The sequence below is a fragment of the Paramisgurnus dabryanus genome, chromosome 2, assembly GCF_030506205.2.
Source record: "Paramisgurnus dabryanus chromosome 2, PD_genome_1.1, whole genome shotgun sequence".
Taxonomy (NCBI): domain Eukaryota; kingdom Metazoa; phylum Chordata; class Actinopteri; order Cypriniformes; family Cobitidae; genus Paramisgurnus; species Paramisgurnus dabryanus.
In genome coordinates, this window is record NC_133338.1 from 42,492,617 (window position 1) to 42,515,854 (window position 23,238).

Sequence of the window (23,238 nt, forward strand, 5' to 3'; positions counted from 1 at the left end):
ACAGACTCCTCTCTTTACCCCTCCAGGTAGGAGATCTAATTGAACTTATAATTTTAGTGAATCAAATACCTGCAGGCTGCATCTATTTACTTAACTAATCTTTTTAACACCTCTTTCCTACACCTCCCAACACCTCCTGCCAACCCTGATATTTATCAGATAGATCATATCAATCCTATATTCCCTAACCCACTTCAAAGCATGTTGTGTTAATGGTTCCCTCTATAGGTTGGTGTCCTTATATTTTCTTTTTAAGATAATAAAGAACAAATAATTTGCAAGTATGATGGTGGAGGAGGAGCTTTAATTAATTTGTGTGGGAATGGTGGACCAAAATATTAGTAGTAACAGTAAAAGTAACAGAGGGTTTGGTTGACAGTTTGGGATGACAGCCCTCAGTTTTCTTTTACTGAAAAACATTGTGATCTTCAACCTTTCCACTTTTCCCCTGAAAATCCTGACCATTGCTTTCATCTGTGCAGCTGTTGCCCCGTGCTGCACTGCTGCGTGCAAACATCTACTCCTTCATCCTCTCTCTACGTTATCACCCCATCCCAACTACTAAGGGGCTGTCCACACGGAGACGCGAATCACTGTATACGTATACAATTTTTTTATCGTACTGGCGTTTCGTCCACACGGATCCGGCATTTTGGGAGACTGGAACCGCTATTTTTTGAAACCGGGTCCTAAAGTGGATAAATCTGAAATCGACACCCTTGCGGTTTCGTGTGTACAGCCAATCCGTATATTTTGTGAAGCGAAAACGTCATCACATCACGTGTCGGCAGCATCACACGTAACAGCAACAACAATAATGGCGGACCAAATGATTGTGTTCGTGCTACAGAAGCTATTAAGACTACTACCTTTATTACAGCAAAATCTATTGCTTCTATGCAATTGTGGTGAGCAACAAGCAATAATGGACAACACCATACGCTACATGCTCTTAGATCCACCACGGAAGACAACCAGGAGAAAGACTCCGCTTTTGCTCTTGAAGTTGTTGCGTTTGCCATTTCTTCTTCTTGGTTCGTATACAGCGCGCAAGGTTTTGCGCAATGCGCATGCTCAAAGTCTTCTTCTTCGTGTATAGTGTATATCTGTGGCAGAATTACAGCGCCCCATACTGGTCTGGCATATACAGTCGGTTTCAGTGGTTTCGTGTGTGCGCAGATATTTCTTGAGACGACGCCGTGTTTACGGATTATTTTTTTAGAACGAGGAAAAAAATGATCGGATAGGGAATGCACCGGAATGCAAGTCTGCAGGGACTGGAGTACAGAAATGAATGTAAGAGGCTGTTTACACTTGGCATTAACATGTGTTTTCGTCGATCGGATCACAAGTGGACGACGTTAATGCCAGGTGTAAACTGTGTTCAAAACGTTTTGAGCTCGTCCACTTTTGACCACTTGCAACCACATCCAAAGGTAGTTGAAACCACTTTTGATCGGATCGCTTCGGAGTTGCGGAAAGCAAATGTGGTTGAATGTGTTCGAACAGCCACACGCGCCTTCTTTCCGCCCATTTATCTATCTGAGGTATTACACACAAGTTTTACGTCTTTGTAAAACTCTTTGACTTTTGGCATGAACATACGGTGAACAGCGCTATTTATAGCCTTTCATTGATAAAACTACTGCGGGTGTTCTCCGTAGTTTCGTTTTGAAAGCGTGAAAGTTGCGCGATCCTATTTCATCAATTGTGCTGAAAATTCAGAGAAAGCTCCAACATATAAACGTACAAAACACTGTGCAGCATGTTTACTTGCTAAACAAGCAGTGGACTCCGACATAATATTAGTTTGCGTACATATAAACTCATCATTACTCCCGCTCGCGTTTGAATGACAGCAGAGAGACTCGCCCACCGTCTCACAGACCACCCCCTCACAGTATTCAGAACAGAAGCGGTCGAAAGTGGACAAAAGAGACGGATTTAAATACCAGGTGCAAACGTTATGTGTCTCTCTCGTCCACTTGTGATCCGATCGATGAAAACACATCTTAATACCAAGTGTAAACAGCCCCTAAATGGGTGATATGTTGATCTCAAAAAGCAAAATAAGGCACTTTGCCACTTTTTGGGAACTTCTTTTCCAGTTAAGGGTACTTTATTTGTGTTTTTTGTTGACTGTTAAGGTGGTTGCTATAAGACAGTTTGTGCACTTTACTGTTTGAGTTGCTTGGCAATATTTTGCTGGCAAAATAAGGGTACATGAAGAGATAGGAGTAATGTTTTTTAAGTGATGTACTTTACATATTTTGAGGTTATAGGCCAGTAAGGTTGCTTTTTTATATACACTGTAATGTCAGAGTTATTTTTTTTTTATTAATAAAATGCATTTTCTATATTATACTTATATGTATGATAAACTTTTGCTATGTTTGCTTTTATGGCAAAATGTTAAATGTGACCCTGTCTGTGAAATCCACACCGAAGTCTCGCAACTTAATTATGAGCATCATAGTTTGATTTGAATCATTGATTTTACATTGATTTCAATATTGATATATGACTCATTATTAAAGATATTAATGTTATATTTAAAAAAAATCTTTACAGTATGTAGATGATTGTATGTAAAAAAAAATGTATCCACAAAAAAATGACTTTAGCTGCGTTTTCACAAACGTAATGTAGATTTAGATGTGTTGGCGGTCTTTGGCAAAAGGCAGAGTCCTAAACTCATAATGGGATAATCGTGGGGTTTGTGGGTACACTCATTTACTTACAGTATTAAACACCCTAATTTGCAGCTGCGCCGTCATGTTTTTAAACCTACAACTGACCTTAGGTGTGTGCAGCCTTCCATGCAGCACACAGACACCCCTCCCACCCCTACCGACTTTAGGACAAGCCATGATTTGCGGCAGCCTTACAAGTCAACCGAACAAGTACTATTCAGTACCAATCAACCTGACATAAAGAATGAATGATAACAATCGTGCCTGAAAAACAGAGAAAAACTTTGCCAGCTGCAAAGTGAAGGTGGACGTGCCTGGTCGCATCCATTACTTCACTTTCCCACCTCCCTTTTCTTTCACCCACTCCCACTATTCTTTTTTGTGCAGTACTTTGCATTTAAGAACATGTGCTATAAGAAGAACAGAATGTAAGGATTTGAATGTACATGCAGCTGTTACTTGGGTAATGCTGATATTGATGGTACTGTTTGGGGACAATGGTCACAATCTTGGTTTGATGCTGAAGCCTGTATTGGTGTAAATTGACTTAGAAATAAATAAAAATATGTAATTTTTCCTCACTATCATTACTGATAACTTGCTGCTGTTTCTGTTTAATTTTTTTGATAAATAACAGTGTGACAGATGCAGAGCAGGATGCTTAAAAAATGCCCTAGCTCCTTACAGCGTTAATGCCAGTAATTATATGTTTTCTGGTAGTCCTCTCGGATGTAATTCCATAGCTCTAAGTGAGAAGATCTTTGATATAATGCAGAAATGGGAAGCAGGATGTACTGAGGACAGTAACTGCAAAACCCGCGTAACACCTGGTTCATTTCCTGAATCCCATCATCCATCCCATTCCAATTGTTGTGACCTTCTTTAACCCTGTTTACAAGTGGCTCTGAATCTTGACCTTTGACTTCTCTGGCACATCTGCTCTGGTGTTTGTAACCTCAAGTGGTATAAAATGGGAATGTTCTCGACATTTCTGTAACAATTACTTGTCAGTTGCTGTCTGCAGCAGGGCAAAACAATGTTTGGTATAAGATTTAACATTGGTAGGATATGAACTTTATCTAGTAAAAAACAACAAGAATAAATGTAATATGTAAAGAATGATCAGATGGCTTTCGTCTGTGTTTCATGCTTTTGTTTGTCCACCTCAGGCTACTTGACCTTTGTGCAAAACAGTGAGTTATGGATTTTCTTTGTTTTTACATTTTTAACATACCTTGCCTCTCTGTCCTAGAGGTTAAGTTTTGTGTCATGGCTGGAAATTTTGCAGTCATTAGTCATCCTATAAAAAAATTGAGATTCTCTATTTTTAACAAACAAACAAATGTAAGATTTAAACAAAAAATGTCCAGACAATAAGAATCCCCCTTGAGTTTTATAAGTTTTTAAGACCACTTTGGTCTTCTGTGGGACATCCTTTTCTTCCTTATCTTTTTCTACTCTCCTCCTTCCTTCATTTCTCTCATTTCTTCAGCACCCGCCCCTCTCTATTCACAGCCCTGGGCGTCTTTTACCAGCTGCCTTCAAAGGCAGGCGGGCTTAATGGTGTGTAGGTAAGTCTGTTGTCAGCCATTCACCCTGCCCATGACAAAAAAGAAAAAAAGAAGTCGGTGTCCTAACAAAGGACATGTCCGACAGGGAGATATTTTAACCAGATCATGGCCCCACTGCAGGAATCTGTGAAAGGGGTCATTGTATTGAAGGAGACGGAGGGACACGGGGGAAGGGAGGGATGTTTTTTTACCTATCGTTCTCTTTTTGAAGAAGTGAATCTTAATGAAAATTAGGCTGCCTACATCAATACCTACCTGCCAAGATATAGTTGCACCCTCCGTCACCCTTATGTGTGTTGCTTGGGGGATTACCTGGCTGTAGAATTAAGTTAAATCTTACAAAATAAAAGTCCTCAAATGTCACCTTTGTTAAAAAATTACCTTGGAGTGAATTTAGCATTTGCTAAAAAAATAAAGTGTAAACAAATTCTAAATAGTGTTAATAATAGCTCAATTGGTATAGCATTGTGTTAGCAGCACAAAGGCCATAGGTTTCATTCCCATAGAATACACATAGTAATAAAAAACACCTGTTGTTGCTTTAGAGATGGCAAGTCACTTTTGATAAAAGCATCATAATCATTTTTTGTAAAGACTGTGGTATGTTCTAGATTATTAGCTCGGTATTAACTCTACGTGCGTCAATGTCTGGAATTTTTCCTGCATTTGTGAATACAAAGACCTTTCTCCAACTTTTCACCTTGCTCTATACACCTCCACCAGGCAAAGGCAAGAATTACTAATACACACATGCCCAAACAGCCTTGTGTGCACACATAGCACATAAAAACATATTCACGTGCCTGTATGGGATATCCGCTGCCGTCTGGGCTCACTCCCTGTGTTGTCTGTATTAATGTGTCCTTAGAGGCAATTAGACCCGTGTGACTCACAGTGAGTTCAAAGCTCTGCAGTACAGCTAAATCAGCCCAGACATGACAACTTACAATAGGGATAGAGGGTGTGTGCGTTTCTGTTTGTGGGTTAGTCTTTACCTCGTTTGCCAAACCTGTGTTTGTATTAACTAGGAGATGAGGAATTCCTCAACATATCTCAATCAAAAGTCGCAGCAGACATACTGTCACACCTACATGTACACACACACACTCTCTCTCACATGCACACATCTACAGGTATATTTAATATAATTATGTGCATACTAATAAGACGTGTTTATTCATTCATTTCCTTTCAGTCCGACGGCTACTGATTTTACATGGTTAAACAGCCAAAACAGATGTCCTCTTTCCATACTAGCAGAGCTACTCTTTTTTTTATATGTGTGTTTATGTATCATCATTCTTTGCTCTTTTGCATCTTTTCCTTTAAAGCCATAGTGCTTTTTTTTAAAGCATGGTTTTTAGAGGTCAAGTTACTTTGTCTCAAACAAATATTCTTTTTCGTTTCAAAACACAAAAATGAGTCTCAAAGACTTGTTAAGAAATGTAGCATTAGAAAGCAACCTTGTAAATTATGCGATTTAATTGCTCAATATGGCTTTATTTTGACATTTAAAGTTAGCATTACGCAGCTGAATGGAGAAAGGAAAAGCTCATTCTGTGTTTGGTTTTTTTGCTATTCCACTTTAAACAGCATTAGTAGCGTCCCAGCGTTTACTCTTGAAAATTACAGCTTAAAAATACAAGGCATGTGCTTCACCTTTCATCATCTTGTTTGCAAATAAGTGGGTAATGTTAACAGCAGCAGCAGTAGCTGGTTTTCTGGTTTTCTTGTGTTCTGGACTGATGCTTGGTGGAAACTGACAAATGGAAATAAATGGTTGCATTATTTTAAAGAGCTTTCTAGGAATTGTTTAATTGTCTCTCATCCAGTCTCAACTTGTAATCTTAAAGGGATAGTTTGTTTACTTTAAAAAGAAAATTTGATCATAAATCACTTACCCCCATCGTTCCAAACCCGCAAGTCCTTTGAACAGGGTTCCCCAAATCTTACCCTGGAGGGCCGTAGCACTACAGAGTTTAGGTCCAACCCTAATCAAACTTACCCACCTGTGATTTTCTAGTGATTATGAAGACCTTGATTAGCTTGCTCAGGTGTGTTTGATCAGGGTTGGAGGTAAACTCTGCAGGGCTCCGGCCCTCCAGGGTAAGATTTGGGAACTCTGCCTTAAGGGGGTTACACACCGGACGCGCAGCTCAGCGCCGTGCAATCGCCGCTTCGAGTCGCGTCTAGGACAACTTGGAGGTATCGTAAACTGGAAGTGCACATTAAATAGCGTGAGCTTAGTCAGATAGCGTTCTTTTTCTAAATGCAAAATATACGTTAGCAGCCAATGTTAATCGCTAACGATTTGGGACAAGTATGATGTTATTTAATGTTAAACTATGTGAGTCGCGCTCTGTGGCGGGACAGGGATTTGAGCAACTTCTTAATAGAGTTCTCAACGGGCCTGAAAATTACATCCCAACCCAACCCAGCCCGTGGCTTTTAAAGCCCGGACCCGATGTAACCCGACACATCAACGTGAATTATCTGTCCGAACCCGACCCGCGGCCCGACCCCGCCGATGCAAGCAGCACCAGGCCAGACTATCTTTATGGTGAACAGCAGTGATGATTAATATTTTTTTTCACGAAGCGTAAAAGATTAAAGGACAAGTTCAGTATTTTAGACTTAAAGCCCTGTTTTCAGATTGTTTATGGTGAAATAGAATGGTTTTGACTGAAATTTCAACATTTGCGGCTGTCCTGAGAATTTTCGCGTGTTTGTGTTTCAGCTCAAACCTCTACAATGGGTTTAATGGTGCACTGGAACAATCCTTCCTAAAATGCATTAAACTTTCGTTTACAAAGACGTGAAACTCACCGAGTGGTCAGGGGTGTTCACTGATATGCTCACACAAAAATCGCTGCAAAAGACGCATTCCAACAGGTTTTATCGTAGTTTTTACCAGCTCCATGGACTTGTATTAGATGTCCTGTGAGGTACGGTATTACTCCGCGCCGGGAACTTTGTTTCTATTCTTGCAATTGGCAAAGGCGGATTAGCGCCACCACCTGGGCTGGAGTGTTTATTATTCAAGCTCTAAGCGGAAGAATGTACGGGTGTGAGGCGTTTGGGAAAATAGGTCCACAAGTTAACAACAAATGCTAAAACACCTGTTGAAAAGCATCTTTTGCAGCGATTTTTGTTTGATCATATCAGTGAACACCCCTGACCACTCGGTGAGTTTCACGTCTTTGTAAACGAAAGTTTAATGCATTTTAGGAAGGATTGTTCCAGTGCACCATTAAACCCATTGTAGAGGTTTGAGCTGAAACACAAACACGCGAAAATTCTCAGGACAGCCGCAAATGTCGAAATTTCAGTCAAAACCATTCTATTTCACCATAAACAATCTGAAAACAGGGCTTTAAGTCTAAAATACCGAACTTGTCCTTTAAGCCCAAGGTCCGACCCGACTCATTTGCTTATATTTTTGACCCGAACCCAGGCCGGCCCAACCCGTTGAGAACTCTACTTCCTAAGTCATAGCTGGGCACAGTGGACAGGCGCCACCTGTCGGCGCCGGTGTGAGTATACTCATAGAACACAATGTGTTCGATTTTTTTAAGAACGGTGCGATGCTGAGCTCCGCGTCCAGTGTTCAACCCCCTTTAGAGTATCTTCAGAATACATTTTTAGATAGTTTTGATGGAAACCGGGAGACTTGTGACTGTCCTGTTAAATGCTATTCAATGGTCACTAATCAAGCCCAGAAAAGAATACAAGAAACGCCAAAAAAGTCGGTATACCATCAAAAATAAGGACTTCATTCCACAACATGTTTTTCTTGTTGGTGTGTTCGCGACTGACTACAAGTTCATGCCGTGATCTACTGACGGAAACTACGTCAGAGGTCATTCCGTAAACTCGTAACTACGTCAGAAAGCAACTGCGTGAACAACAAGAAAAAGTCGTTATTTTTTAATGAAATGTAACATTAAAAGTAAAACAAATCTGTTTTTTGTAATGAATTTCTTATTTAAATTTACTGGAAAATTGACACGGTCAAGTTCCAAAAAGACACATGAATCCATGTGTCCAAAAAATCCTGGGTTTGATTATAGGGAACACAGGCACAGGAAATAAATACTGTAGACTCAACTTCGCATTGGTGACGGTTGCTGTTGCACAAACAATTTCATGATTTTGCATTCATTGATCCAAAAGTATTGTCTTGAGTCTGTTGTCTCTGTCTATAAAAGACTGTAAAAACATAAATAGCCAATAAAAGGCAACAGAATGTTAATGCTCTGGGCAATAAGGCGTTGCTTGTGGTTGGCTGGTATACAGTACCATCACGCTAGCTAAACTTAGTGTATCAACAGGGTGAAGCGAAACCTCAACCTTAACTGGATGTTGTCATCACTTTGGCAGCAGTGTAGAGGTGTGAGATGGATCTATTCTGAGATCCACAGGGAAAATATACTCTGTACTGAAATAGTGCATACACACCTTCACCAATTGTTGATTTATAACTGCAGGATCAGAGAAACCATAGATTTGCTCTCGCACATTTGTCTAAGGCTTTTAACACACACACACACAAACTCTGAAGGACCTGTTGAAGCAGTGTCCTCAGGTAGGCAGGTGCTGGGGCTTGCCAAAGTAGGGTGTAGTGTTTCTCAGTTCTCACTGACCCTGCATGCCTTTACTTAGCATGCCCAGACTTCCTTATGTGATGTAATGTGCCTGTAGGACACTGTCAATTTCAAAAGTCCAAACTGAGTGACGAGATAGTAAAGCCTCTTAATAATGTGAGCTATGTTTTGTTATGTGACCGCCTCTGTCTGATGTACTTATATTTATGTTTTGTTGCAACAACTTTAGTTAGCGGTCCATTTAATCAGAGTGCTAAACATGGATAACATTATAAATCATTAATATAATAAATTATATTTTGCTGTAAGATGTAATTTAATTTGATAGCTTTTTATTTGGTTGTGAAATGTAATGCTGGTACAGTTGATAATCATATTGCTTGTTAAATTTGATGCTTACATGTGATGATTTTGTAATGTTTAGTTTTATATTTAACATATTTGTTGCAGGTGCATTGGTTGCGAGGTTTTCTGTGATAGCATCATTTTTATTTATTATTTATTGGACTGTTTGAAGTATGTTGTGTCGCAGAGTTTTCTGTTGTACTTGGATGACATCTGTACACGCTTAGGTCAGGTTGTCAATGGGTGGCCGGGGTTAAAGAGACCGTAAAACCAAATATAGATGAAGTTGATAGCAAAGTAATGGGGGTTGTTTGGCCAGAGGTAAACTGTGAAGTACCGAGTGTTTAAACACAGCTGTAAGAATGGACACGTGTGACCAGCAATCTCAGTGCATCTTAATGTTACCCCCTGAATCACAGCTTGTGATACAACAAGTGCAAATATATAAAATCCTTTAAAAAAAGGTCTGTCTTAAAAAGGACAAACATAGCATATAATGTATGTGTCACCAATATGTTTGTCTGATGTATTTAAACAGCTGGATTGTTATTTATTGAAACATTTCCTGTCTGAAAGGAAATATTTATGTGCATCTGGTCCTTATAAGATGTTTACTAGATCTTCAAATGTTGTGTTTATTTCCGTTAATGAAACATTAATGAATATGTCCGGCTATGGCTAAAAGTTATTAAATCCTGAAGGTTACACATTTTTGTGCTTGCTAAATACAAATATCAGTCAATATAAAATGGTAATGACTGACAGGTGAACCGTTTATACATGAGCTTCATGTATCATTGCTTTCGTTTGCTCTTTTCTTCTGTTCAAAAGTTACCCAGGCCTTTGGTATCTGCCAGAGGAGCTCATCCGTGACTAAAGGACAGAATAAACTTCACTCACTCTTTCACATCCTTTCCCTTTTCCCCCGTGTTTCTGCCATGTTTTCTCTTCTGTCATGTTCAAATATGGGGGAACTGATTGATGAAAGCAGTTGATGGAGAAAATGTGAGCAGAAAAATAGACGGGAGGGGAGATTGCAGCTTAACCTCTCTCATAGCATCTGTGTGGGCCTGTATGTGTTGGGGTGTACGTGTAGGCAGCAATGATGCATGGTGTTTAGCGTGAAGCTTTCGTCTTTGTTCCTGCATGTTTGTGCACTTGATTCGTTCTGGGCGCGTGTGACTAAAAAGGGTTTATGATTGCTCATATCAGTGGGCTAAATGTAAAGCTAATCAAAACAAACAAATAATCTTCAGGTGCGTCAGTGTCAGACACACTAAAGACCCCTGTTGGTTTCTTTTGCTGTGTAAATGGATTCTGTCCCTTTGCCTTAGGGCTAAATGTATGTGTGTCTGGATATGTGTGCAGATTTCTCTTCAAGTTGAGCCCTTTGTCCTGTTTCAAATAGCTCTTTGAATTTCACTGAAAAAAGCGCTGCAGAAGAATGTCAAGGTGTGTCATTGTGAGGGGCTTGTTGGTCCTTGTAGCCGAGGTTTGCTTAACTTGCAGACAGGAACCTTAATGCACATATATGGCTTATGCTTTCACTTCTCTGCCAGGTGGGTTAAGCAGTCTGAAAAGAGGGTGTCAGAAGTGTTTTCACAAAGATCATACCAGGCTTTTTACCTGCGAGTGGGTATTGAATTCCTCTCTGATTTCTTTATCGACCCCCTTTTGTACCATGTTGTAGTCATGGGAGGGATTGAGAGACTCAATCACTTGACTGGGCCATATGTGTGCCAATGTGCCATTCAAGTCTCAAATTGCATGCTTTGTGGTTTTTTTTTACTTTTAAGTGCATTGACTCAATGCTTTTGGAGGCCAGTGATGCAGTTAAAGCAGTGTTTGCCAGACAAAGGTGGACTATTTTATTTTTGAAGTGGTCATGTGGTGTGTTTTTTTCTCATTTATCAAAAAGGAAAGCTTTTATTAATTGTTTAAATGATTTTTAACATTTACAGTATTGTTAAAGTAGTACATAATAAATATACAATAAAGAAAATAACATGAATAAAAAATGTTAGTAATGATAAAAATAGAGGACACTATTAAAAATATAAATGTAAAATATGCTAGACTGTGTTCAGTAAACCTGAATTTAGGATTCGTCTTTGCCTGGCATATTAGGGGCTGTGGTGTAACCAGTGAAACACAGTCCTTTAACCTCTCACCGATTAGATCACTTTCCCATCGCGGCAACATCTTCCACATCTTGTTTAGATTTTTTCTTGTAATAATTTAGTTTTGTTCGAGAGAGCATTTTTGCAAAGTACTTTAAAAAAAATACTTAACCACAACTTCTCGTCTTGCACTAGCCTTATTATGTGCCAGCGTGACCTTATATATTACGTAATTACGTCGAAAGGTCATGCATGAAGTATGCGAAACTTCCACTCCAGTGTTTACAATTGTGGAGAAAGAGGACCGTTCCGACATTGATGTATGTGGAATGATACTAATTAATGTATTTGTGTCAGTTTATTGTTTAAAATGGTCCACAAGTGTGTGTTTTACATATGTAACACGTGACCTTTTCGACGTTTTTATGTAAGGTCGTGCTGGCGCACCACACGGCTAGTGCAAGATGAGAAGTTGTGGTTAAAATACTTATTTTGTATGTATTTTTTGGTGAAAATGATGATCACTTCGCTAGATAAGACCCGTATGCGTCTGTTGGAATCGTTTAGAGCCCTTTGAAGCTGCATTGAAACTGCAATTTTATACTGGAATGAAACTTTAAACTGGTGAGGTCCACTAAAGTCCACTATATGGAGAAAAATCCTGGAATGTTTTCTTTAAAAAACATAATTTCTTTTCGACTGAACAAAGAAAGACATAAAATTCGTGGATGACATTGGGTGAGTAAAATATTGGGATTTTATGAAAGTAAAGTAATTGACCAAAACAACAATAGCTACGTACAAGAAGTGTGTATGTGTTACTCAAGATTAGTTTGAGTTTATTAACACTTCTCCAACAAAGTGTAACAAAATTTTGCCATGTTATAGTCGAAGGTCACTTACCAATAAACCTACCTCATCATCCGTCAAAACAAAACTGCTCAATGCTTTCGCCGTCTTGACTGTTTGTATTTACTGAGTTCTAGTGCTTCTTTACAAGGTAACATCGACATCTACTGGCCTGGAATACATAATACACAGGATGTACTCATCTTTGCGGATTTGTGTAAATTCAGATTTTTTAGATACTGTTGTTGTGTATGTGAAATTTTTTATAAGCGCAATCGACTACATTTTTGTTGTGTAAACATAGCTTTAATGGTTTTCTTTCTCTATCAGTCTGTCTGTACTTTATTCTGAATCCCTCTTTGTAGATTTTCTGGCCTGTTTCTGTCAATTAGTGCTAAACAAAATATTAGTAGAAGAGAGACGACGCTTGTCCTACTTTTTACTCGTTTTCTATACACAATCTTTTACTTGCATTTTCTTTTTTGGCCTTTTTGCTTTTTTATTTTTAACATTGAATAAGGAGAGGACAGGAGAGTGCAGGGGGAAGAGAGGGGTAGGGTATTGGCAAATTAGTCGGGAATCGAACTCGGTCACCGAAAGTGCAGAAGCGCTGCCCACTAAACCATCGGCTACAACTTACTTTCATTTTCACTCTCTTTGTATTTCATTTGTTATTTGCCAAAACCTAAATCTCTCCAAATGCAGTCACAAGTTGTAAGAGTGCCAGGTTTTGTGGAGTCATATGATGCTGTGACTGGAGAAAGCTATCACAGGAACCCTTACATCACCTTTGCGCACACACACACAGACGCTGTAGACACATGGTCTTTGTGATTTGTAAAAAAGGTCTTGGTTATCAGTTGAAGACCTTTGAGGTTTCTCTAGACGGCCGTTCGAACACCCATGACCCCTCCGCCAAGTACCCACTGCCCTCAAAGCCTCATGGGGCCCTTATCCCCACTTGTCTGCACCTTTTCATCCTTTAATCATAGTGTAACGCAATCCAGCGACCTGTGACCTCATGTCGGGAAGACCCTCAGCTTTCATTGATCACGTTATTCACAGGTCTACTGAATGAAGGGGATTGCATTTCACAAAGCTTTATCTGCAGGTTATGGGAGGGCATGCAACAACATCTGATGTTTGTTGATATTTGTATGTAACATGCTGTTATTCAGACTTAAGGACGGGACGGAGGCAAGCCTCCTGACTCCTAGCCTAAGATGTGATTTATGGGTCAGAATAAAATGGTGAGGTTTTATTTACTTGACCCATGAAGCAATAACATTGCAACCCCAAAATAACTCAGAATAAACACTGCATAGGAACTCCTTTGCAACAATCCAAAATAACCTAACTTTGCTTCTGGTCATGTAAAAATTGAAGTAGCTGCACATGCACATGTATGTAATACTGATGTTATAATAATAATAATAATATGTTTTCCTGATATTATATGATCAGCCATGACCCAAAGTAACAGTGAATATGTACATTTACATTCTATAGCGATGAAACCTTATAGGGGGAGTGTGTGTCTTGCGGGGGTTTCATAGTAAAAAGCACCAGGCAATGAAAAGAACTGATTGGAAAGGGTGGGACATGCATGCTTTGGAATGTGATCTCAGCATGGGGCGATGGGACAATAGAGCTCATCTGTATCTGTGTGAGCTTTCTGGGTTAGGTTTAGAGATCATGGTGAATAGGGAAACTAAGCATATCAGTTGAGATGAACCGAATGACCTTTCCTGTATTCATTTTTTAGTTTCTGTAAAGTTGGTATGCTGGACCACAGGCTAAATCCAGAGCAGGGCTTTGCCCTTTGTTCAATTGTAGAATACACAGTACGGAGGATCATCTCTAGCTGCAGGGAGAGAACCAGATCAGTACAGTAGATCCAGAAGCAAAACATCCCTATGCCATCAATCATGCTTTTCTTTCACTTTTTGTGACCAAGAATTTTAGTTGCATTCCAATTGAATGAAGCAAATAATAAATAGGAAATAGGCAATAACAGCAAATATGAAAAAGGAAAGTAACGTCGTGTGCTACTGTGCGTGTATGCGTATCATATGTGTCAATTGATATTTCAATGCTTTTTTTACACAGTAAAGAACATTTAAACAGGACTAGAATTTGAAAATGCATCATTTTTTACTGTACACCATAGATATCACTCTCTATAGCTTACATTAACATTAACAAACATTCAATGGCCATTAGAAGTGAAGCACTGATCATCACTAAAAACTTAGCAAAGGAATCTGAAAGAACTGCATGTAGTGTGACGTCCCGTTCATTTTATATTTAAGATTTATAGTCTTTTTTTATCTGCAGGGGTTCGATGTTCAGGAGCCATGTGCAGGACGAGACTGCAGGGGACGGTGTCCGTGTGTCCCTTTAAAGGGTAGCAGGGTGAGTAAAACTCTTTTTGAGACTGTTGATACAGCTTTTCTGACCTAAATCAGTACATCAGTTACATGCAAATGTTCCTTCAAAGCTTTGAACACCTGCATGTGCATACACATATCATACAGGCACACATATCATTTAACTTTTTAGGGGTCCCGTGCTGAACATTAACTGAGAAATGTATCTCCTGGGCCTTATTTATATTTTCATTTTCAAAACACAGTTCTCAAACATGGTTCTGCTATTAACACAAGAAAGGTCCTGCACTACGGATATAGAAATTATGTATAGAAACCATAAATCTCAGGAACAAACACAGTTTGTGATTTTCCCCAAACTTACAGGGGTGGTTTCACGCATGGGCGTAGATTTAGGGTGGGACGCTAGGGACATGTCCTTACCAATTTTCAGGGAAGACTGAATTGTCCCTAGCAATAATTTCGACCAAACAATTAATCTGTATTTATATATAACCACTGATGTCCGTCTTATTCTTGTGTTTTCTATTTTTTACGTATTATATATTTTTTCAGGAATCATTTAAATGAGATTAGAAATCTTTTGCAATCCCGTTCTGTAAAAATAACGCTCTATGTGGTACACAAACGGTTAACAGCTTTCGTTCTCTGCAATGCCCGCCTCCGTAACTCACATCGCTAATATGATTGGCTTTGCATTTCTTTAGTCCCGCCTCTCTAACTCACATTGCTAATATGATTAGATTAGCATTTCTTGAGTCCCGCCTCTCTAACTCACATCACTTTCTGATGGGCTTGTCTTATGACTCGCTCAACGCGCGACTTTGTACAACGCGCCAAAGTTCACTCAACAAGACGCGCTGTCACGCGCGTGATTATTCGGGCTACAGGTAAGTGAGGAAGAAAGTATTATTATACCCACTGTAACTGTTTCATGCACAAAATACGGAACAAGTTGTGTCACATAATGATTCAAGGACAGTCTTTTCACCAACACACGACAATCCCATGTTAACCTGAGGAGTTGCAAGCTTGTGTCAACCTTTTATAAATGGGGTGGCAAGGTTATTTAGGGGGTCCCTAATCCATGAAAGAAAATAACCCCAACATGGTAAAAACATGAATTCATGTCATGATTGGTGAATACTTTACATTACTGCACCGTGGTCCTTACTTGCACAGATGTAGACATAATGTAAGGTTGCATTTTAAACTTAAACTATTTTTTTTCACACTGATTAACTGTCTGTTAATGAAAAGAAGATTTAATGTGAACTACAGAAACGTTAATAAACGTTGTTCAGGAAACAGCATGATATACACCAATTTTTTTGCAAAATTAAATTAAGAATTAAATATTAATTGCATATTCTTCATTGTTATAAAGTAAATATGGATTCATATATGATACAATGTGATTTTTTTTGACAAATACTTGAACAGTTACTGTTTATTAGTCTAGGACATAACAAATTGTTTATTATAGTACATTAAATTTGGGATGGCACCGGGGGTGGCGAGTCAGATGTCACTGAGTAAAGTGCATACTGAGTTGTCTGTTGTTTTTGTCAAGTAAACGGTGATAAACAGTTTTTGCAATGCAACCATTTTATTTATGTCCCCACCAATGCCAGAATCAAACCTACGCCCTTGGTTTCACGGACAGGGATTTGCTTAAACCAGGAATAGGCCTTAGTTTTAATAGGAAATATAACTAGTTTTAACAAACATGCTTTACTAAAAACATTACTGGTGTGCATTTTGAGGCAAAACAAGGGCACTGATGTATTTTAAGATGTGTCAGCGCAAGTTGTTTTCAGATTGGACAGCTCTTACATTTATTTTAGTGTAGGACTAGTCTAATCCCTGTCTGGGAAACCGCCTCATAGGGTTTCCAAAAGTTTAAAGGGATAGTTCGGCCAAAAATGATGATTTACTCACCCCCAAGCTGTCCGAGTTGCATATGTTCATTCTTCACAAAATAAATCCAAACAGCTCCAGGATGATAAACAAAGGTCTTCTGAGGGTAATCTGTGCGGTGTTGTTGTAGAAATATCCATATTTAAAACTTTATTAACGAAAATAACTACCTTCCGGTAGCGCCGCCATCTTAGTCGCATCCGCATTCAAGATCAGAGCTTTACGCAACTTACGAAGGTTACTCTGCTGTTGCTCTGTGCCCCCGCCCTCCGCATTTGCCATACGTCACTGAGAAAAGTGCGTACACTACGCTAATACTCTCTCCTGAATACAGAGGAGTCTAAGATGGCGGAGCTACCGGAAGGTAGTTATTTTCGTTAATAAAGTTTTAAATATTGATATTTCAACAAGAAACTCCACGCGGATTACCCTCAGAAGACCTTTGTTTATCATCCTGGAGCCGTTTGGATTTATTTTGTGAAGGATGGACGCACATTTTTTGGACTTGAAGGACGTGGACCCCGTAACTTTCTCAAACATTTTCTAAAATATCTGAAAATGTGTTTGTCTGAAAAACGATGGACATATGCAACTCGGACAGCTTGGGGGTGAGTAAATCATGGGTTTAATATCATTTTTGGCCGAACTATCCCTTTAACCCGTAAAAAGGCGCTGTCCCGTGATTTTTCATGTAAATGTTAATCTATCATTACAATCTATTGTTGGAAAGTCTAAGAATGTAGTTTTCATATTTCAAAACCTTTTAGCAGTAATAAGAATGCAGTAACTGTAATGTATTCATTTGTGACAAGAGTATGCAGCATACCTCGCAGCAAATCAAAACAAACCTCAGATTTTTAATAAATTTATGTATTATACTATATTGAATTTTTTTTATTACAAATAAATGTAAACTGCTATAAAAAATATATATATATATATATATATATATATATATATATATATATATATTCGCCTTCAGACACTTCCATAAAAAACATTAAAGTGTCTTTTTTAAAACAAGAGCAAAATTAGGCTTCTGGAACAAAAAAATGCCAGATATATATTAATTTGGCGGTGTACATCAACTTTTCATCACCCCCCACTCGAAAAGAGCTGGGCCATTTAAAGGGTTAAAGAAGTTTGACATTATTATTCATACATGAGAGATTTATTGGGGAAATGTTTTGCAATATAAAAGAAGATTTTGGATAAAGAACAGGTGTTTACAATGATAGAATCAATATTCATGCCCCCTGGATATACAGTAGTTTCAGACTGATTAGGGTGCCAATTTTGAAGCTCTGAGGAATCGTGCAGGATCAAGAGCTGGATGTTGCCCAAGAAGATATGTTTCAAGAACTGGTATTACTTTGGAAATAATCCAAGGCACTGTTGATTCCTGCTCATAAACACCAAATCAATCAGTATGCCATGGAGCATTGCTGAATTTATTGTTTTGTTTACATACAAACACACGCATGCACAGACAGACACTGTACATGCTTTTCTAATGAATCCTTATAGTTTATACAAATGTGGGTGCATAACACAGATGTTATACATACAGATCCAATCCTCATATAAATTAATAATGAGAAATGGTAGATCTAGCACATGCTTGTTGGAAACTTGTCTTTTTTGAAGGGTTGTTTAACTATAGAGGAAATAAGAAATAAAGGTGATAAAAATGTATGCTTTTACATTTTGCACCTTTATTACTCTTTTCCTGTTTAGATTTCATGTAAACATTTGTTAGCTAGACAAATACACAGAATTCAGAATACTCTTTGTTCATACCACATCTGTTTCTTGCTTCCCTGAAGCATGTCGAGCATGTAGTCACGCAATCTAGATTTGTACTCAGATCAGATTTATGGTTGCTTATGTTTCATTTACACCTACAGAATAAGATAAGAGATGTTTTTCATGAGCACTTATGCCAGTTGTACCCAACAGCATGACTTCCCTGTTATCAAAACGCCTTATGTTATTTATGACATTTTTTAATAGTTACATTCTTTGTCAGTGTACGACTGACTGACATTGAGAAATATCTTGAGAAATCAGTGGTTGTTTTGCAGTTCAGAATGACGAACTCTTAAATTTTCGTTGCATGCACGATGACACTTTGCATTCATGCATTTGACAGACTCTTTTATACAAAGGTATTTACAATAAAATCAAGGTATCATTGGTATTTTGAAGAACTTGCCTATAGCCGTCTTTCCGCTAGCCCTTTGTAGTCATCCATCTGCAATCCATTCAAGGTTAGACATTCATGTTTGGTGTTGCAGTAAAGCGTGGTTAATGCAACACAAACCTGTCACATTAGAAACACTTTATTAGTGCATTAGTTGCAGAACACAGCTACTTCCTTGAATCATAGCGCGATACCCATGACAGAGACCTCATGACCCGGCATTTGGCCTATTGATGTCTTTTTAGATGTGAACCTCACTCTGCCCAACCCTGTCTCAACGAGTCGAGCCTAAATCAGGGTAGAAAATCTAGGTCTGATGGTTCAGCTACCTATTTGGTCATTGGCATTACTTTTGATTCCAGTAATCCTACAACACAAAGACACTTGTAGAGTGGGTAAACCATTTTGAGCCTGATTCACTCCCACCAATAGAGCTATGGCTCCCAAAAACAACAGCAACCAATGTGATGCGATGCAAAGTGAGTGACCTCTGTAAAGTGCATTCATCCGTACTGGGAATGTCTGCTTCTGAGGGAACAAAAACACAGGCAGAGGGAGAGAGAGGAGTCATATCTATTTAAAATGTCAGATGAATGAAAACAAGTTTAGGTTTTGAGAAAAAGATGTCTAAGAAATAAGCACTATGGAGAAACACATAGCCAACAATTGGATAGTATGTACAGTACTGTGCAAAAGTCTTAGGCCACCACCACCAGACTTGTTGTTTTAGAAGTTTTAATGTCCATCCATATTTATTTTTTTATTTATTTTATTAAGATACAAACAGAAAATACAGGAAATATGTAAAAAAAATCACTAAATTTTCACTAAATGTCTTCTTTAGGCATCGTCTGTGTTTAGTGTAACCTCTTTTGGCACGAAACACATCATGAGCATTTTTGAGCGGAAAGAAGTAAAAATAATAATTTCTTTAAAATTAGAAACTATAGGATTTGATTTTATTTACTGGTATGTTTGAGATCCTGCAGTTTCCTGCTATTGCTCAAGTAGAAGGGGAGTTTACCCTAAAAACTTGACACATTAGTTTACATTTTTATACAGTTTTTAATACTATATACTAGGGCTCAAAGAGCAGAATCGATTTTTTTCCCTGCACAAAATGAACGTAAGATTAACATTAATCAAATTACTAGTCTTCTTCACTAGATGTCACCTTCTTTTTTGCCTTGCGCGATGTTACCAAGGAGCCTGTCATTCTTTCATTCAGTGCTTAAAATGGCGGTTTTAGGTGCTTCACTGACTTTGATGCCACCTAAACTTAAAAAGTAAGAGGTATGGAAGCATCCCGAGAACCGGAATCGAAAATTGAATCGAGAATCGGAATCGAATCGATTTGATAGCTTGTGAATCGAAATTGAATCGATCTGGAACATCTGAATCGATACCCAGCCCTACTATATACACATTTCCTGTATTTTCTGAATGTATTCTATTAAAGAGACTGAGAAACAATTATATATGATCACTATAACATTCCAAAAACAACAAATCTAATTCTATAATGGTGGCCTAAGACTCTCTCTATATATATAGGAGCTCAGATGCAAAGGCCACTAAACGCCACCTCTTTCAAAAATAAGATAATGATATTAACCAAACGTTCTTTCGCTTCAAATCTGCTTCATCCCGGCCTCAGGATATTCAGAAATAGGCAGAATACATTAGGAGTGCTTATATCAGACATATCTGATGAACTTAGATGGTTTTGCATCTGAGCTCTTTCACATATCTTTACAATATCTTGACAATGTATTGTGTTGTTAGCAAATAACATCTATATTAAACTATCCCTTTGTTCTCTATAAAGATAAGCATCAGCCATGATGAGCCATCCTAAAAAGAATGCTCCCCTTTAGTCAACTATTCCAAAAAAAAACAGACGCCCATACTGGACTTGTTTAGACCAATAACATCCACTTCCAGACAGGTCAGAGGTCGCAGGTTGCTGACATAATGGTTTGGGTTAAGAACGGCCAAAGAAAAGCAACATTGCCTTTCATGTGTGCTGAGCATGTGTAAGCGCTTTAGCCACCCTGAATCATTTTCTCAAAGCTCCGGTCTCGACTTGCACAGTACTGAAAGACTATCTACTGTATGTGTAGATTATCTGGACCCAAACTGTATAAAACATTAAGAGAACACCAATTAAAATGTTATTCCAAAAAAATTGCACTTTCAGGTGAGCAAATGGTGACTTGTGTGAAGCGGTTTGGACATTTTATAAAAGAAAATTGTGCAGTGGAAGAAAGTATTGCTGGTCTTGAAAGATAACTATCCCTTTAATGTAACAGCTGCACATTTTCACTTTTTACAATGTGAGGCGAAAATAAAGAGGAAAAAAACATAAGAAACACACACAGACATGTTGTTTATCTCTATTTTTTTTGTTTTCCGTCTCATCTGTGTGACCTTTCACCGATCTTAAAGAGATACAAAACCAAAATCCAAACAAGCAGGAATCATTTGTTTATGCCATGGATGATTTAACTAAACAACTTGGCTGGATGTAGACATGTTTAAGGGACAGAAATCATATATTTTTTTGCATCACTGTGAAAAGCCAGGTGTTGTGTGCTTATACAGATAAAAAGGTATTAACCATAAAGTATAAATAGTCTTCTTTATATGTTTAAACAGACCCAGTATTTGACCTTAAACTCAGGCAGGTAATGGGTAGCTATATGTTTAGACAATGTCTAAATGTCAATGATTTATACATCCTGTTTATTTGCGTTTTGGATCCTTGACTCTGCTATCCTTGACATGGCATGAAATTTGTTATAGCCACAAAATGAGCCAAGATGTCATTTTCACAAAGCCCCCAACGTGACCTTTGACTGCAGCTTTTGAGCTATAACAGTGACGTCTTTGTCTGACAGGTTGTTATTATACCAATTTTCTAGCATGGATACTGTTGAACCCCATTTTTGTCTAACTGGAACTAACACTGCCCCCTGCTGCTCATTAATTGTAAGTGTCAGTGTCAAAATGGGAAAAATAATGTCATTTCAGTGCATCTCAGTGAATTTTATGCTACCACCTGCCACCAAATTGGTAAAGTGTACATGAAACAAGGCAATAGGTATATTTGAAATGTCATATTATTATTTAATTTTCAGATTAAGGCTAGTTTTTTAAAATGCATTAGCAAAAATGGACATGCATAAACTACAGTAACTACACTGTCATAAAAAATGGACCCTAGCTATAAAGTAACTTTTCAGAAAGCACACCTATGCACATAAAGGGTTCATATTAATACATCAGATGTACATATTGGTATTTGGTACCAAAGAGTGCATATTAGTGCCTCAAATATATGGTATTAGCACCTTTTTAAAGGGTACTGCCCCAGCTATAGCTTATGACTATTTTTGGCCATTTTTCAAAGTATGCAGTTAAAAAAAGTAAATAAAAAGAACTAAATAATCCAAAATGTCTATAAAATATTTTAAAACCAATAACATGAAATTATTTCACCCATTAAGACCCAGCTGCTTATAAGGGTTACTGCACACCCATTAAAACACCATGATTCATTGCTATACCACATTTGCAAGCCTCCCAGGCGAAGATTTGGAAAAAAGGATTGATGAGTCAGTGTACAGTATGTACCTTTTGTCTGCCTGGCACTTCTGGTGCTTTTGGTTTTAAAGGTGGGTTGGAGTGAGGTGATTTTGGTTATCATGGCTGAATCACATAGTCCACACCCTGTTCCTTTCTGATGTGTTGCCTAGTGATGCTTCCATCAGTGCTCCCAATGAACACATGGCGCGACAGATAAAATCATGCCTGAGCCTCGCTGCCTGCGAACAATGCTTCCTACCAAATCCTTAGAGCTAACAGGAGGACTGCACTGGGGGAATCTGTTGGCTCATGGATTCTGTTTGGCATTCCGACAGGAAGTGAGGTGCAGGTTTGCTAGCCAGGACTGTGTAGATTAGGAATCCCATTGTGTCTATTGTGAGAGGTCAGATTTGTGCCACATATAATAAAGCAGTCTAGTGCACGTCACTTTTTCGTTTTTATGTTATTTAATACTGTACAAATGATGCTTTTTTCAATGTGATGCATTTTCTCAATTGCATTTAGTAACTATTATATTTGGTAATCTATTGTGCAGTTACAGTATTGTATTACAGTAGCTGTAACTGTAGCTCCTTGCTAATTCATGATGGTGTTGCAATGCCAGTCACTGCTAAAACCACTAAAACAGCATGCCTGGCTTTTATTAAATGTCAATTTGCTGAAGGCAAATGTGGCAAGAGTGATGCATTCCTTTACTATTCATCACTGTCAGAGAGGAATAGCTTAAAGGACAAAGAGGTTACATTTTGAAGTAACAGTAAATACATGCAAACCGCCTCCTCGCGATCAGCCTTTAATTTAAGAGTTTAAAGCACTTTGAGTCTCTTGCATGCATGTCTGCTGTGTCTGTGTCAGATAACAATCTGTCTTATATCAAGTTAATCAGGGAAAGTCATCAAGGTTCCCTTCCCATGCATTTCTTATCCTTGTTTTA

General features: G+C 38.3%; 1 protein-coding gene across 3 annotated transcripts in view; it reads left to right on the plus strand.

Annotated features, from left to right (window-relative positions):
• Positions 1-23,238, plus strand: part of col4a6 (collagen, type IV, alpha 6) — an 80,169-nt gene that overhangs the window by 19,616 nt on the left and 37,315 nt on the right. For all 3 annotated transcript variants that reach the window (XM_065289065.1, XM_065289063.1, XM_065289064.1), the window contains exon 4: positions 14,520-14,597. In XM_065289065.1, the coding sequence (XP_065145137.1) occupies positions 14,520-14,597 (78 nt within the window). The remainder of the gene's footprint in view (positions 1-14,519; positions 14,598-23,238) is intronic.